General features: G+C 38.8%; 1 protein-coding gene across 2 annotated transcripts in view; it reads right to left on the bottom strand.

The window, feature by feature from the left end:
• Window positions 1–14,640, bottom strand: part of GALNT12 (polypeptide N-acetylgalactosaminyltransferase 12) — a 48,535-nt gene that overhangs the window by 18,805 nt on the left and 15,090 nt on the right. For both annotated transcript variants that reach the window (XR_011683988.1, XM_071455598.1), the window contains exons 3-6: window positions 14,425–14,614; window positions 10,911–11,096; window positions 8,520–8,637; window positions 2,375–2,551 (exon numbers count right to left, since the gene is read on the bottom strand). Coding sequence is in view for 1 of the 2 variants with exons in the window: in XM_071455598.1 (XP_071311699.1) it covers window positions 2,375–2,551; window positions 8,520–8,637; window positions 10,911–11,096; window positions 14,425–14,614 (671 nt within the window). In the remaining variant the exon portion in view is untranslated. The remainder of the gene's footprint in view (window positions 1–2,374; window positions 2,552–8,519; window positions 8,638–10,910; window positions 11,097–14,424; window positions 14,615–14,640) is intronic.

Raw genomic sequence — 14,640 nt, 5'->3', positions numbered from 1 at the left:
TTAAATGCTGACAAAAAATAATTGGAACTGTGCAAGTAGAACTTTAAAATATTCTAGAAGACAGTTTGTCTAAGAAAACTCCCTGAATCTGCAAGTGAGGAAGCCCTTGAATACAGATTGCTGGAGACTGAGAAGGCGTACTGGAAAATGAGATTTCCTTTAGAAAGATAATTGAAAATCTCCAAAGCAGTGAATGAATCTTTAGGACTTTAAATTATAACACTATCCATTTGCAAATTACCTGTACAGTTCTACACTTAAGTTTTGAAATTTGTGAAATCTGCTAATGCATCCTTTGAACTTCACCATTTTGGGGGCTGAGGAGTATGAAATCTTAAACCTCCAGAGAAAAGCTTTCATTGCAGACTTTTCCCTGTCTATGGATTGGAGCAGAGTCCATGTCTTTTTATGTCTGTCTTCAAAACCCTATCTTCATACTGACTAGGGATTTCAGATAGTCAGGCATGAGAGAGCATTTGCAGCCCCCAGATTTTTACAGGTCACTTGACACAGTCTTTCATCAAACCACAAATGTATTTGCATTTCTCAGAGCTGTGGAAATACCACTGAAAACACAAAGCAAATGTAAAACAGAGATGCCTGTTTGAATAAACAAACATCGTGACATATTAGCTCTGAGGTCTGAACATTAATCTTGAAGTGAAACTTCATGGAACCAATTTTTGCAGCCATAACATCAATCATTTTCCTGTATGCTACAGAACTGAATATTTGAGTTTGATGAAGTAAAAAGGTCTGAGCTCAACTGCTGCAACAAGTGGTGCACAGAGCATTATGGAAACCAAAGTTCATTGGCAGCAGCTTTGATATGTGGAAAAATAACCCGCATGAGTTTCAGCTTATTTCCACTATTTTACAATAAGCCAATACATGAAACTTTCAGTACTAACACAAATATCCTTTAAAGTTAAAGCTCTGTCATTACAGACATAAGATGCCCAGCACTTTACAAGAAAAATTGTCAGCATTTATTGCTCTTTTTGTGTATGACAAGCTGAAATCAGCCTGGCGTTGCCTATGGGCGAATCCCATATTTCTCTCCAAGTCAGACTCCGATAATAAAACCTAAATGGCTTTTATGACATTAAAGTAAACCAATTATTACAAATGTGTGGACTATAATGATCTAATTACTCAATTTAATCCAAACAAACACAAGATGAAAGCTAACCAAATTCATCTTCTCCAGCATCCTCCAGCATATTTTTTAAAAGCCTCATGTTTTCAAGGGCAGTTTTCCCCCGCTGCATCTATTGGGGTTGGCCACTCAAATGAGTGGGGGCCTCCCTGTGCCCCACACTGGTCCCTCAGGTCTGATCCAGTGCAGCCAGAGACTGATGCCCAGCAGCCCATCCCAGGCACAAAACCAAAAAGGCAGTGTTTAGAAAACTTTTCATGCAAAGAGATCATGCTGGGGAGACCAGGCACCTCCAGAAACAAGCAACAGCAGGCAATGATTTCTCTGAGCCTGAATTTCAGACCTGGTGACAAAGGTTCATTTAATTCATTTCTAGACACTGAGAGAACACTCCAGTGTTACTGTTTTCCAGCCTTCAGGCCCCTAACAATAAATACGTCCAAGTTATGAATTTGCACACTGCTTTACTGTTTTGACATATTCAGATTTCACAGTAATAATTTCCTGAAAAATTTTGCAACCAATGATCTTGTATTTTCATTTCAAGGAAAATAAAAATTTCAACTTTAAAGAACCTCAAAACTGACAAAACTGATACTTGAAACATTTTATTAGGAACATTTTCATCTGAGTTGCAATGACTGATTTTGATTAATTTAATCATTTCAATATTGATTTTGGTTTCTACTTGTTGGTGTTTTGGGTTTTTTTTAACTGAACATGGTGCAGCAGTAAATCAAACAGAAAAATCTATTTTCGTTTACATCAGTCCGAAGTTTTACAATTATCACAAGACAGGTAATTTTGCTAAATATTATTAACATGCTGTTTACCTGAAGGTCTACTGTCCACTGAAACTTGTTGATTTGCATTCATTAAGTGTGGAATTCTTATTGAGTGTCCTGGATCAGCCATTTCACAGAAGTGCACATTTTAGGCAAAACAACTCCTTCTTGCTTTGATGACCCCACTTCATATTATTCTTTCATTTATTCACTTATTATTGACATAGATTGGGCCACCTTGTACTCTTACAGAATTTTATTTTTTTTCCAAAGAATTAAAAATTATACACTTATTCTATGTCTGGGAAAAACTTTCAGAAGGAATAAGAAATAAACATAGAAAGCACTTCATGTTAAATATTAGCTTAGTCAATAGTTAGTAGGTTGAAAACAAATTCTGAAATTCCAGGAACAATAGAGTTGAACTCACCAGGCGAGCGTGTGGGTTTCGGTGGTAATAAAGTTGTTTATATTCATCCATCCACACTTCAGCTGCACGCACACTGTTTGCCAGAGCTTTGGCCCGTGAGTACGGAGCTTGTTTGGGGAAAACATGACCTACATGGGAGCAAGGATGGATCTCAAGACTTCCTCCACACTGCCATATCTGAACAAAGAATTGACAGTGTGTATCATTAATTTTGTCTTTTGCAAGCTCAAGGATATAGTAACAATAAGCCTGTGTAAGAGCAACACCGTCTCAAGAATACCACACCATACTACAAGTAACACATACAATAATTTTGTGTCTCATTTGATGACTAAACTGGATAAAATTACATCCTTGTTGCTCTTAGTAATTTGCTCTGAGTTCACAAGGAGATAATCACTCTCTGGTTTTATCTGGAGTGCAATATTCCTTTCTTAGTTTTATTTCCTCATGATAAGATGTGATCTACCATACAAGTCATGCAGGCATTGTTAAAAAAAATAAAAAATTAAAAGACAAAAGAAGCATGTTTCTTTTCCAAATTAAGTATGTAAATAGCTATCTCAGAAAGAAACCAGTAACTGATAACTAATTCTTACCAGAAATCTATAGATCTATATACCATCTATATATTCTACTGGAAAGCCAACTTGACAAAGGTAAGCTTCCCGTTTGTACATTCACCAATCTAGAAGGGAGGTATAGGTGCCTGGTGATAAAATCTCACTAACCTTTTCCATTGGAAAGCTGGGAAATGTACCCCAGACCCAACACATGAAAAGAAAAAGCAAAGTACTTCTATAACTTATGATGGTCCAACCAACAACAACAAAACAACCTCCTCCATTTAAACCAATATTCCTGCTTGATGCCAAGAAAGTACTTGCACCCAAATGTGGAATTGGCAGATCCCTGCAAACCATCACTCTGCCCAGGTGCTCAGACTCCTGCTTCTCTGGCTCCCCAGGTTGGGAAATGTACAGCCCATGAGATAAAGTCCAGAAACAACCATCAAGTGGATCCATTAGCCTCAGCACTATGTACACATTTTTGTAATTACATTCTTCTCCTTTGAAAACCAAAGACTTTTGGCAGTTCATCTACACAGCCACTTTCCCATCACCCATTCTGATCTCAAGTTTGATTACTTGAAAGGAAAGCAGAACTATGCATTTCCTATTCAATATTGTGTGTGACCACACCATGGCAGATGCCCGGTTTCTGAAGGGTGCCTGAAACAAGGTTTCTGAAATTTTGCCAGATAGGAGGAAGGCCGGAGATGTTGCTGTACTTGAACTAACTTGAGGCTGAGGCTGTCACCAATGGCTCTGATGGACTTCCCATAAAAGATTTAGAATTCTCCTCATGTATTCAACAATGCATAAGTGGCAGCTCATCATTCCTTTGTAAATGGAAGACAAAGGAAATTAGCTGGGATAGGTCTAAGGGGTAGAGGTTTGCTCCCTGATAACTTTCTTGTATAAGACATACATTTTTAATTATATGCTATTCAAATAAATACAGCAGGAGTGAAAGATATAAGGTAGCAAATAAAAGCTCTGCTGCTAAGAGTGCCAAAGATCAGTGGTGAGACTTTTCCCAACTCTCTCTCTGGGAGTTTTAGTGATCTAAAAAGATAAAGTCTTTCAGCTCACACAAGATAGGACTTGGTTTTAGACTGCTAACTTTTAGGGGATTTTTTAAAAGTTACTTAGAATTTCTCTAAAATTTCTAAATTTGGAAATCAATGAGTGTCATCTCCATTGATTTGGTTTTGGATAACAACATCATACTTTCTTCATGGCACAATGCTGTATTTAATTACCAAAGTGTAAGCACTCTAATACATATGTTTACTTTTAAAACAGAGAGTTTCTTTAAAGATAGAGGTAATTCATTAAACATCTATAGGGACTACTGGATAATTATTACTTCCTGGATTTAAAATTTTAATTTCTTCTTTTTCCATGTGAGGTTTCTCTCCTCTTTTTTGCTTCTTTTCAGGGAAGTGGCATATTTGTCATTTGAACAAAGATGATTAAAGAATTATACAGTAAATCTAGAATTCTGTACTAATCTTTCAAACAATTTGCATATTTTCTTAGGTAAGTTACTTTACTACCATTTTGAAAGCTGCTATGAAACCAGCTATCCACTTTCACTTTACAATATCCTTTTTTGAGATCAATTTCAAAAAAACATTTTTCATAATTATTATTTCTATGTTCAAGATTATTTTTTAAAGCTGCAATTTACCATTCAAGATTTTTCAGCAAATATTAAGAGCCATAAGGTTATTAGTTTAAAAATTTCCAGTGTTACATTCCACATAAGATTTATTAATTCACCTACTTTTAAAAAAGATATTAGGAACAGATGATAAAGACTACTGAAATAAAAATGTAGTTAAGAAGGAAGCACATGCCTCAGCTCATCCATGATAAAGTCTGATTTCAAAGGAATGAAACAAACTGACCATACCTCTGTTAAATTGATGCCAAAAAGAGAATTCCGTAACAGCTGAATTTTTAATAATTAAAGCTCTCTAAAAAATAACTGTAGGTTGCTAAGCAATGCTCATTAAATTCTAAGTATTTCATAAAAACAGTACAAAAATTATCTTGTCATCCTATTACAAAAGAAAATTGAATATACTTCAGCTAAACAATTCCTCAAAAGGTTTATTCACTTTCATTTTAATGGAAAAATTATGACCTCTATATAAAATCAGGTACAAATGAACAGACATAAAATAAAGCAAGGAATTTAATAGAGAAACTAAAGTTGATTACTAAATGCTAAGTAAGTGGTTCTGCAGAAGATTCTCCATAAAACTAGTTCAACCTTCTTAACAGAAAAACACATAAGGTTTCATGCATATTTTGCAAGCTCACGTACATGTAGATCTGTTTCTTTACTAGGTCTGGGTAACTCACAGCTCTCATCATAAAAGCACACATTTTTCCTCCACTTCAATAAGAAAACAAGGTGACATTCCTTTTTTCACTTTCACTTTCATCTTGATGCATGCAGACTATCGGCATATTTTCTTTTGTTTTCAGAGACAGATGGTGGCATTATGAAAACCTACAGAAAATGTTCAAAATCTCACCTTGGGATTGCTGTCCCTGCCAGGGTCTCTGGACAATTGACCTTGTGCTGGGTCAATGAATACTAAAGAATAAAAGCTCTTCCAGCTCATTCTAACATTTTAAGACTATCTGGAAGAAATAAAAAAAATAGAAAGGATGCTACATCCTAAAAAAGGGCATAATGTGGAAAACCCTGTGTTTCTGCTGCTCTCTCTCTGCTGCAATGTTTTCTTGACAACTTGTGGCTAAGCCCCCAGTGTGGTGCTCATACACAATCTGCTGGGAGCTGGGTGGGTGGAGAGGCACCCCAGACACACTCACCCTAGCTGCTCTCAACACAAGACAGAGTTCCAGATCCAGACAAAAAGAAACAATACAAAAATACTGGAAGAGAGAAGACCCCAGGTGTTCTGAGTTGTATCACCCAGGCTCATGGGCAGTAACACTTCTGAGAAGAAAGGCCTTTTTGCACATGGTAGGCTGAAGGACAGACCACAGACATATTAGGCCTTGGTCCAGAAACAAACTTACATTGCAGCGCCACTTGTGGCACCAAGAGCAGAGAAGGGATAGAAGCTGTCACCAGGTTCCCTTTGCTCTGAGTACAAGAGGGAGAAGATGAAAGAGCATGTTTTGAATCCCTCAGAAAGAGGAGTTTCAATGCCCATTATGCCCATGAAGTGAAATCTTATCCAGCCAAATAGCATTAAGCAATCCAAAACCAAGGTACATTGACTCGATTCTGCATTCAGCACGTAGCCTCCATCTCTCTTAGTCATTGTGCTTTTAGTGAAAGCTTTGTCCTTGTTGCACCTCTCAAAACCATAGAGAATTTCTTCAGCTCAGAATAATCGAAGTGCAAGAAAGAGGAGGCTTGAGGACAAGTCTTTTCATGTCATTGGGAGAGAGTGGTGTTTTCAGAGATGAGAGCAATAATAAATTAATTTACAGCGGTTTTGAGTAGTTCTGCTCCTAATTTTCAGGTCTGACAGGTTTAGAAAACACAAGGACAACAACACTAACAATGATTTATCCCTTCCGACCTCTTGGAACACTGCAGGCAGCCAAAAGAACACAGTTAAACAGCATCGTAGCACTCTGCTCTGTTCCACAAAAATCCTCTCCACACAGAGCACAAGTACAAGGGCTCCAAATCAAACAGAGCAAAGCATGTTGCGTACAAATACCCAGATGCTACTGGCAATCTGCACTAGGAAAATTGGCCAGGCATATTTGTTGGCCATTGCACAGGCTGTCCTGTTAAATCATTTGTCTCCCAGGAGTCGCCTGAACCACCTGCACCTACATGCTGGCTTAGACCCTTGCACAGTGCTTGTGCGCTCTCTCCTGGGGACTCTGCTGCTCCCTTTGTGCTTCTCCTGTGTGCTAGGCCACCTCTGAGTCTTCCTCTATCCCATAAGGAGACCTCTGTCCTGCATGCTGAAGGAGTAAAGGCACTGCTCGTACATGCTGCTGCTCCCCACGGAGTCCTGGCTCAGGGGAACCAGTGATAGACAAAATGAGACTGGCTGCCAGAGCTTCATAGAGGTCAAGGGCAATGGAAGGGTGGGTCTAAAGCAGCAACTGGTACTGGGGCACTCTGAGCCAAAAGGAAGGGTCATGCTGCATGCAAGCCTTGGTCTCCCCAAAAGCAAGACACGAAGTGCAGAAAGCCAAGAACTGCATGCCAAATGTGCCATATTAGAGATTTTCTTCAAGGAGTTGAAGTTCTGGGTACACTGGGCCCAGAGACTCCTGCTTCAGAAGGTCACAGGCTGATGGAGGTGGGTCAACTGCTTCTCCCTTCAGGTGGAGGTCTGCTGAACTAGACCAAGACTACTGAGTAGGCTGTGTTTGGGCTTATGTGCCAGAAACTGTTCCCTAGATGAAAAAGGAGGTAGTCATGAACTCAGATCGAAGAGCGTTTCCAGCTGAGAAGTCTCCCTCCAGAGAGAAACCATATCAACTCTAGGCCTGTGCTTGTTATTCCTAATAATTTTTGTTCCTTATTTTTATACCTTTTTTTCTATGATTTCTGCACTACGGGCAGCAGGAAATCGTAACAGCAGCCAGGAAGACTCTATGCTTCTCTGGTTAACACACAGACATCCAGAGAGACAGTGTGCTGATGTCTCCTTTCTCAAGAAAGTGGTTTTGTAACATTAAAATGCTATTTAACCTTGAAATCTGTTGTCACCTGGTAAAAAATCCAAAAATCCTCCTGAACCATGAGTCAATGACTCAGAGAAATGCAAACATGACCATCAAAAATAACAGATGATGGGCAGAACAGACAAGCGTAATTCAAGATAATAAGCTGTGAACTCCATGAAAGCCAAAAGAGGCATCCCTCTTATGTCACCACTGGATGGCTTCAATGAGCTAAGTGTGATTTGGGGTAAACCATAGGCAGCCAGTGCTCAGCAGTAATCAGCACTGGTAACAGCTGAGCACAGGAGAACTCTGCTTTGCTGATCAGTCTGGACTGTCCTGTGTCTCCTCTCTTTTCCTGCTGTAAATCCTTTCCATTTCAGCTATCTGTCTCACACCTGAGCACTTCGTCATGCCTCCTGTGGGCACAATTCTACAGTTACTGGAGATCTTCCACCTTTTATAAACTTTGTACAAACTTTTTCTGAGGTGAAACAGAAGAAAGCCTTAAAATTAGTACAGGGGCTGCCTTCTCCTGCCCCACTGGGAACTGCTTGCTCCATCAACCAGAGCAAGAACTCTGAGTCACATCAAAGCACCGCAAATCTTCCCCATGACCTTCTTCAAGCTTCAGGATGTAAACTTCACCCACTAGTATCACAGCCCTTTTTACATTTTATACTAGAGCTCAAAACAAAGACATGTATTTAAAAATTGCTTTAAAATGGCTATTTGGAAGAAAAGTACAGTGATCCTGAAGTGCAAGAACAAGACACTTCCAAAAGACTCCCTTCTTAGCACTTGCTTACATTACAGCTACCTCATTAAGTAAAAGGGCATGAAGAAAGAAGCAGGAATTTGTTGTATTCTGAGGAAAAGAAACTTTCAATTAAGCCACCTACCCTAAATGAGAATTCAAGGTTCTCTCCTCCCCAGACTTCCATTCCTGTGTCATAGGAACCAAGATAATCAAAGTACTTCTTGCTCACAGAAAATAATCCACCTGCCATGGTTGGAGACCTATGAAAGAGAATAGTAACTCTGAACTGTATAAAAAGAAATAATATTAAACCAATGTAACAGATAAAGAAAATACAATATATTTCTATTTTCTATTTTCTCAGTCTTTTCTGGATACAAAGTAACAGTCAGAAATTTATCAATTATTATGAGGCCATTTGAATTTAATTTTGTACTAAAAAACTGTACCTAAAACAACACCAGAATGTAAATATATTGTGTTAAAATAAATTTTTCCAATTGCAGTGTCTGTGTGCAAATGAAGAGCCTCTTCACATAAGAGAACATTAACTTCTTTGTGGCAGAACTGTATTAGTCGGCTCTGAAATTCTACGTGCTGTATCCCTATCTATTTTACTTAAGCAATAATTAAAAAAATACTTGTGCTTTAGTAATTAAAACCAACATTCTTGATCCCACTAATATCAATTGAAAAAACTCTCAGACTTAAATTATTAAGTAAATATGGCCCCTAAAGAGATTTATTTTCTTTCTAAGAAAATCTACCCATCCGTCTGTTCCTAAATTTTTTACTAAGTTTGGGGAAAAAAAATAAAAATCAGGAGTCATGGCTGGGTCCTCATTGGACTGGGTCCTCATGTCCTTCAAAGGACATGATTGAAGATCACAAGGCCCACAGTGACAGCACACTTAAGGGATGTACTTCCATTATGGTAGAGTGTGCACATATACATAAATTTGTATTTGTTCAATGTTGTTCCCTATTATTTACAGTCTTAGGATGACTTTCTTTAAAGTGCCAAGTATATAATGGTGATTAGAACTAAGTTCATCTGGCATTGTGTGAATTTTACTAAATTGCTGCTGAGGTAAATATCAACAAAAGCGAGATGAATGATCAATTACTCTTAATCTGTCAAAACTAATTTTACCAGCTATCTTTTTGAAGCAACACTGTCTCACTGTCATATGTTGTTTCAAAGAATGGAATGAGATGAGACAAGACAGAAGGAAAAATAAACTCCATAACCAGTCAAGTCCTTCTGTCTCCCTCCAGATCCCTCCAAACCAAGCTGTTGGTGACACCACTCCCAGCACTGCTGCTTTCTCCAGACACTTGTCGAGCTCACAGTCCTCAGGCTACCCTGAAACTTTATCCCTCATCATTTTCCTCTTGTCATGTCAAAGACAATTCTTCTTATCATGAAGAAAAAAAAGCATCATATTTGATCTAAATGTTTTAAAAATATTCATTCTATTTGGATTTTTTTGTTTTAAGGACAACATGGATTAATACATGCTGAGAAAGACTCAATTACTACCTCACTTTTCCCATTTAAAAAAAAGTTCGTTCTGTTGAGGATAAGTACATTAATATTTGTGAAATACTGGGTATTAATATCATGATAAGCAACTTAGAAAAGAGTGAGAAAAAATAATAATTCCATTTTTTGTGGTCTCTACAATAATAGATAAAAGTACTAACAAAATTATGGTATTAAAAATGCCAAACAGGTTAATTTACTTCAATAAACTGCTGAAATACAGAAACTTCCATAGCAGATGGGGCTAGGTTGAACATGGCAGACCCTCAGCTATCAGGATCTTGTCTACCATTCCCATTTTCCAGATGCCTTGTTTGTTCTATTATCTTACCTCTCCTAAATATACAATGTTGAGTGACAAGTAATACCAACTGATGGCATCCTGTCTTAAAATAAGACAAAACTAAAACCCATAATGAAGACATCAGCCTGAGCTCTGTGAGTTAGTCCTTCACAGAAACCATGGTGGATAGAGCTGTATTGTTTCACCCCAGTAAAGAGCTGGCAAAATGGCTCACCTTTGAAAATAGCACAGTGAACCACACAGCACAGAAAAAAAATCTTCAAAACTGCTTTTACCTTCTCACTGGTTGGTGATTTTTTTCCCTTTTCATCATTGCCTATGATACATTTTTTTTACAACACAGAGCTCTTTGCTTTGCACAGAGGACATCCTCCAGTATTAGTTAATCAGTTACACTCTTTCCATGTGCTGGTAACCATCTGTAAGACTTTCTCTAGAGGAGTCAAGAGACTACTTTGCAATAAGTTTTCCATATGGAAGATGAAACAGGATTTTCATATTTTAGAGCACTATTTTTTCCAGGAACATGGTAAACAGGAATTATTTTAGAAAAAAAAATGGGGAACTAAACAAAATACATCCATTTTTGTAATATATTCACTTCCCAAATATCTTTCAGCACCTGGCATTTTCAGGTGAAATCAAAAATACATTCACAGTTTCTAGGATGCATAAAAATTAACCTGATCACATCAGTCTTGGACTTCCTCCGTTTTTGTTCTCTTTCAGGGGTACTGTGCCAAGTGAAGACCAGGCGCCAGTCAAATCCACCAATCTGTGGCTCACCAGCATTTCCCAAGTACTCAAATGTGTTCCAGTCAATAACATCAATAACAGGGCAGACAACAGCTGTTTCTTCTTCAGCAATCCTGGTAAGGTTTTAAAACAAAAGGGTGACTTCCATTAGAAACATCTCTAAAAATAAATAAAAAAAAAATAGAACTGACAAGAACAAAGAATGCTTACAATACCAAACATGAAGTTTTGCTCCTTTTCAATTCATGCTGTAATAACAAGGAAATGATGATACAATAAATACAAGAATAACCCCCCTTTTCCTACATCAGGAGGATGTATCAGGATGGACTCCGCTGGCAAGCATCAACCTTCCTGGATGGTGGAAGCAAGATACGCCAGATGGCTTGAGATAACACATTCAGCATCTGTCTTGGCTGCCATAGCCAGCACCACTTTATCAAGGAAAAAAAATGTTCATTTTCTTTTGTACACGTAGCTATTTAAGAGAGCAGTTTGATTGCATACTTTCGCAGTGATGAATAATAAACCAGCCAGACTCTTGGCCCTTGGAAGTCATGGCTGTTCTTGTAACTGTGATCATCTGCAAATGTTGCAGTGAGTACTGTAACAGCAACTCAAAAAGAAGCCCTGAGCTTAGAAAAAACCAAACCTGCAACATGGGAATTAGACCTCCAACAATGAAACATAACTGAAGGAGGCCTCAAGAAACCTTGGCAACATAGGAGATGAAAAGGAGAAACAAGATAGCACTGCAGAATGACATTCCTAATACCAATGGTGATCTAAAGATAGTCAAGATCTTTATCATACTACGAATACATCAGAGCTGATGACATTTCTTGCAGGTTTACTTCTACAAGGAGATAAACCCCTTCCTCCCATTTCTCAATATCATGCAGGATTTTCAGGATTCCTTTCCAAAAGGATTCATCCTTACAGGAAGCAGTGGGATTATTAGCCTTCTCCTCACCTTCTAGAATGGCCTCCCTCAGTACTAGGAGCAACATCAAGCACACAAGCTCAAGCCAAGATCTTTCTTTTAAATCACTGTTTAGCATCTTCTCCGTTCTAGTGTTAGACATGCCCTGATAGTTCAGTGACATGCAGTCACTTGTTTCACTTAGAGATGCAGATATGCACTTTAGCCTTGCATCTTGTATTTACATGTTTCAGAGGTGAAGGAAAACTGAACGCATTACATTTTCAAACAAGAAAGAGATGCAGTACATCTGTCATCCAAAGGGAGCTCATTCCTCATGGGATTGTTAGGCTAAAAATCTGTAGACTGACCGATGGCTTACACTGTGAAATTAAAGTAGCTTGTGATGGTTAAATGCAGCAGAGAACAGCAGCAATTCCAAAGTAGTATTGTCTGAGCTGAGAAAGACTGCCCGAAGTGTGAAATGGCCTCTTGTTGCTGGAGGGAATATGTGAAACAGCTGTTTTCTTCTTTATGATCTCCCATTGAGACCTTGTTTGGTAGAGCACACAAAAGGGCTTATACAAATATTGTTATCTCTTGTCTCACTTGCATAAAACTTTGTAGGAATCCTCATTGTACAAAGCAATGAAAATTATATCCACACGTAGAGGAGAAGGAAAAAAACAACAATAAAAAGTAAAAATATTTTTCTCCTCCTGTAACAAGTAGGAAAATAAGTAAAAAGTAGGTAGCTGGCATATGATATCAATTATGAAAGGAACGAAGTAAGTGAAAAGCCATCATCTTTTCTGTAAGTTAAGAATTAACTAGATGGTACAATGCACAGGCAGCTTACAAATACAACTATGTTTGCACTGCAAAATGCTAACACTGTGGTATTGCTGCCATACATTGAATCGGATATGCCGCAGAAAAACGCCTTAGAGATGCATGTCTGCATCTGCAGCAAGAACGGCAGGAATTCCAAGAGAGGGCTAACTTTTTACAGGTGGTGACGATTGCATTTAAAAAAATCCCAATCCTTCCTCAAGATTGCCATCTAGTGGTGCGCTAAAGAAGCGAAGAAATCACAGATCTTTCCCCCATCATACACTTTTTTAGGCGACAGTTGTTAAACCTATGCCCATGATTTGAGGTTTATCCCTTTTCCTTTCTTCAAGCTATCATAGCTACCCCCCAGTTATCTGGAATACACTCGGTGTGAAATTTAGAAACAAGGTACGTATGACAATTTTAAGAAAACAAAAAACTGAAATTGTATTATAGATACAATTTCAAAGGGACGTGGGGAATTTGGGAACACAAGTCCCACTCCAAATCAGGAAGATTCGCACACATCAAGGCACTTTGTGCTTTTGGAAGTCTCTCTCCAGTTTGTATTCAGGCTGTTTTTCCTGGTCCTTTTCTGTTACTCTGCAGTACCTTGTGGGAATCTTAACAGGATCCAAATCAAAACACAGGCCTGGTAAAGATTTTTTTTTTAATTATGTTTTAAATAAAGTTGGTTTTCTACATACAGTATTTTGGAGGTTTGATTCAGGTCCTGTATCTATCATTATCTGCTAATGGCATCCAAGCAGGTAAAGCCATGAGCTGTTGGCAAAAGGGGCAAAACCAACAGAGCCTTGTAATGTGATTCAGGAGCAGCAGGTGCTGTGGTGAGGTGCCAGTGGCTGAACCCATAGCAGGAAAAGTTGATGTATGGCTGCTGGCTACACATGGGTGAGTCTTCAAGAATATAATAAATATTCTCAGCCGAAATGGAAGGCTGGTGTTCTGGTTTCTAGGGATTTTTTGTTAGAGTTTTGGGAAGGTTCCTTGGTTTTTTTGTTGTTTGTTTGCTTGTTTTTAATTAACCAAAGTTTTCTGAACAGCCTGACGGATCTGCAGAATTAACAAGAGACCACATAGGCATAAAGTAAAGTGTCCCAGGACAGATGATTTCCAAATAAGAGTTAGTGTTGACATAACATTTACTCCTCCCTATCCTACACCATGATGCTTTATGTCAGAACCAGTCTGGAAAGGTGGATTTGCTCAGGACTAAGACGATGGAGTTTATTGACTTGTTTTATGCAAACACTGCCTTGCAGGGCACACACCTTTCCAGACATTCTGCTCATCCAGGCTGACAGAAATAGACTTCTTTACCAATGTAGTTCCAAAGCTGAAGGTGAGGACTCATCTTCTTGAAAACCAAATTTTTCCATTGCCTGAAGAGGCAGCTTGGTCCTCAGGGAAAACAAATAAAACAAACAAACAAAAACAAACAAGCAAAAAACCCCCACCCACCACGCCATGATCTTTCAAACTTCCTTTTGCATTTGCTCCCCCACAGCCAGGAGACAAACACCAAACACTGGCAGTGCCTCAGGGACCAGACTGCAGTAACCTTTGGTGAACCATGAGTCATTTTTCCACTGCAGAAGTGGGCCAAACTGTCTCACCCCTTCTTCTCCAACGGGAGAGAAAACCAGCCCAGAGCATAAGCTCACCTTGCCAGCAGTGGCTCCAGCCAGCCCTCATGGCATTCACAGTGGCAGTCCAGGAATGTTAGGATGTCTCCTTTCGCCACAGACGCCCCCAGCAGCCGGGCTCGGACCAGCCCCTCCCTCTTATTTGCACGGATAAGACGCACCTTGCGCAGGCCAGCCACGTAGTTTTCCAAATTCTCCTTTAAATGTTCTGTAACAAGCCAAAAAAAGAGGGAA

Source organism: Agelaius tricolor, unplaced genomic scaffold (genome assembly GCF_023055355.1).
Source record: "Agelaius tricolor isolate 1412-34295 unplaced genomic scaffold, bAgeTri1.0.p SCAF_2, whole genome shotgun sequence".
Classification (NCBI taxonomy): domain Eukaryota; kingdom Metazoa; phylum Chordata; class Aves; order Passeriformes; family Icteridae; genus Agelaius; species Agelaius tricolor.
The sequence above is the reverse complement of the archived record's forward strand: the minus strand, read 5'-3'. Positions and strand labels throughout refer to the sequence as shown.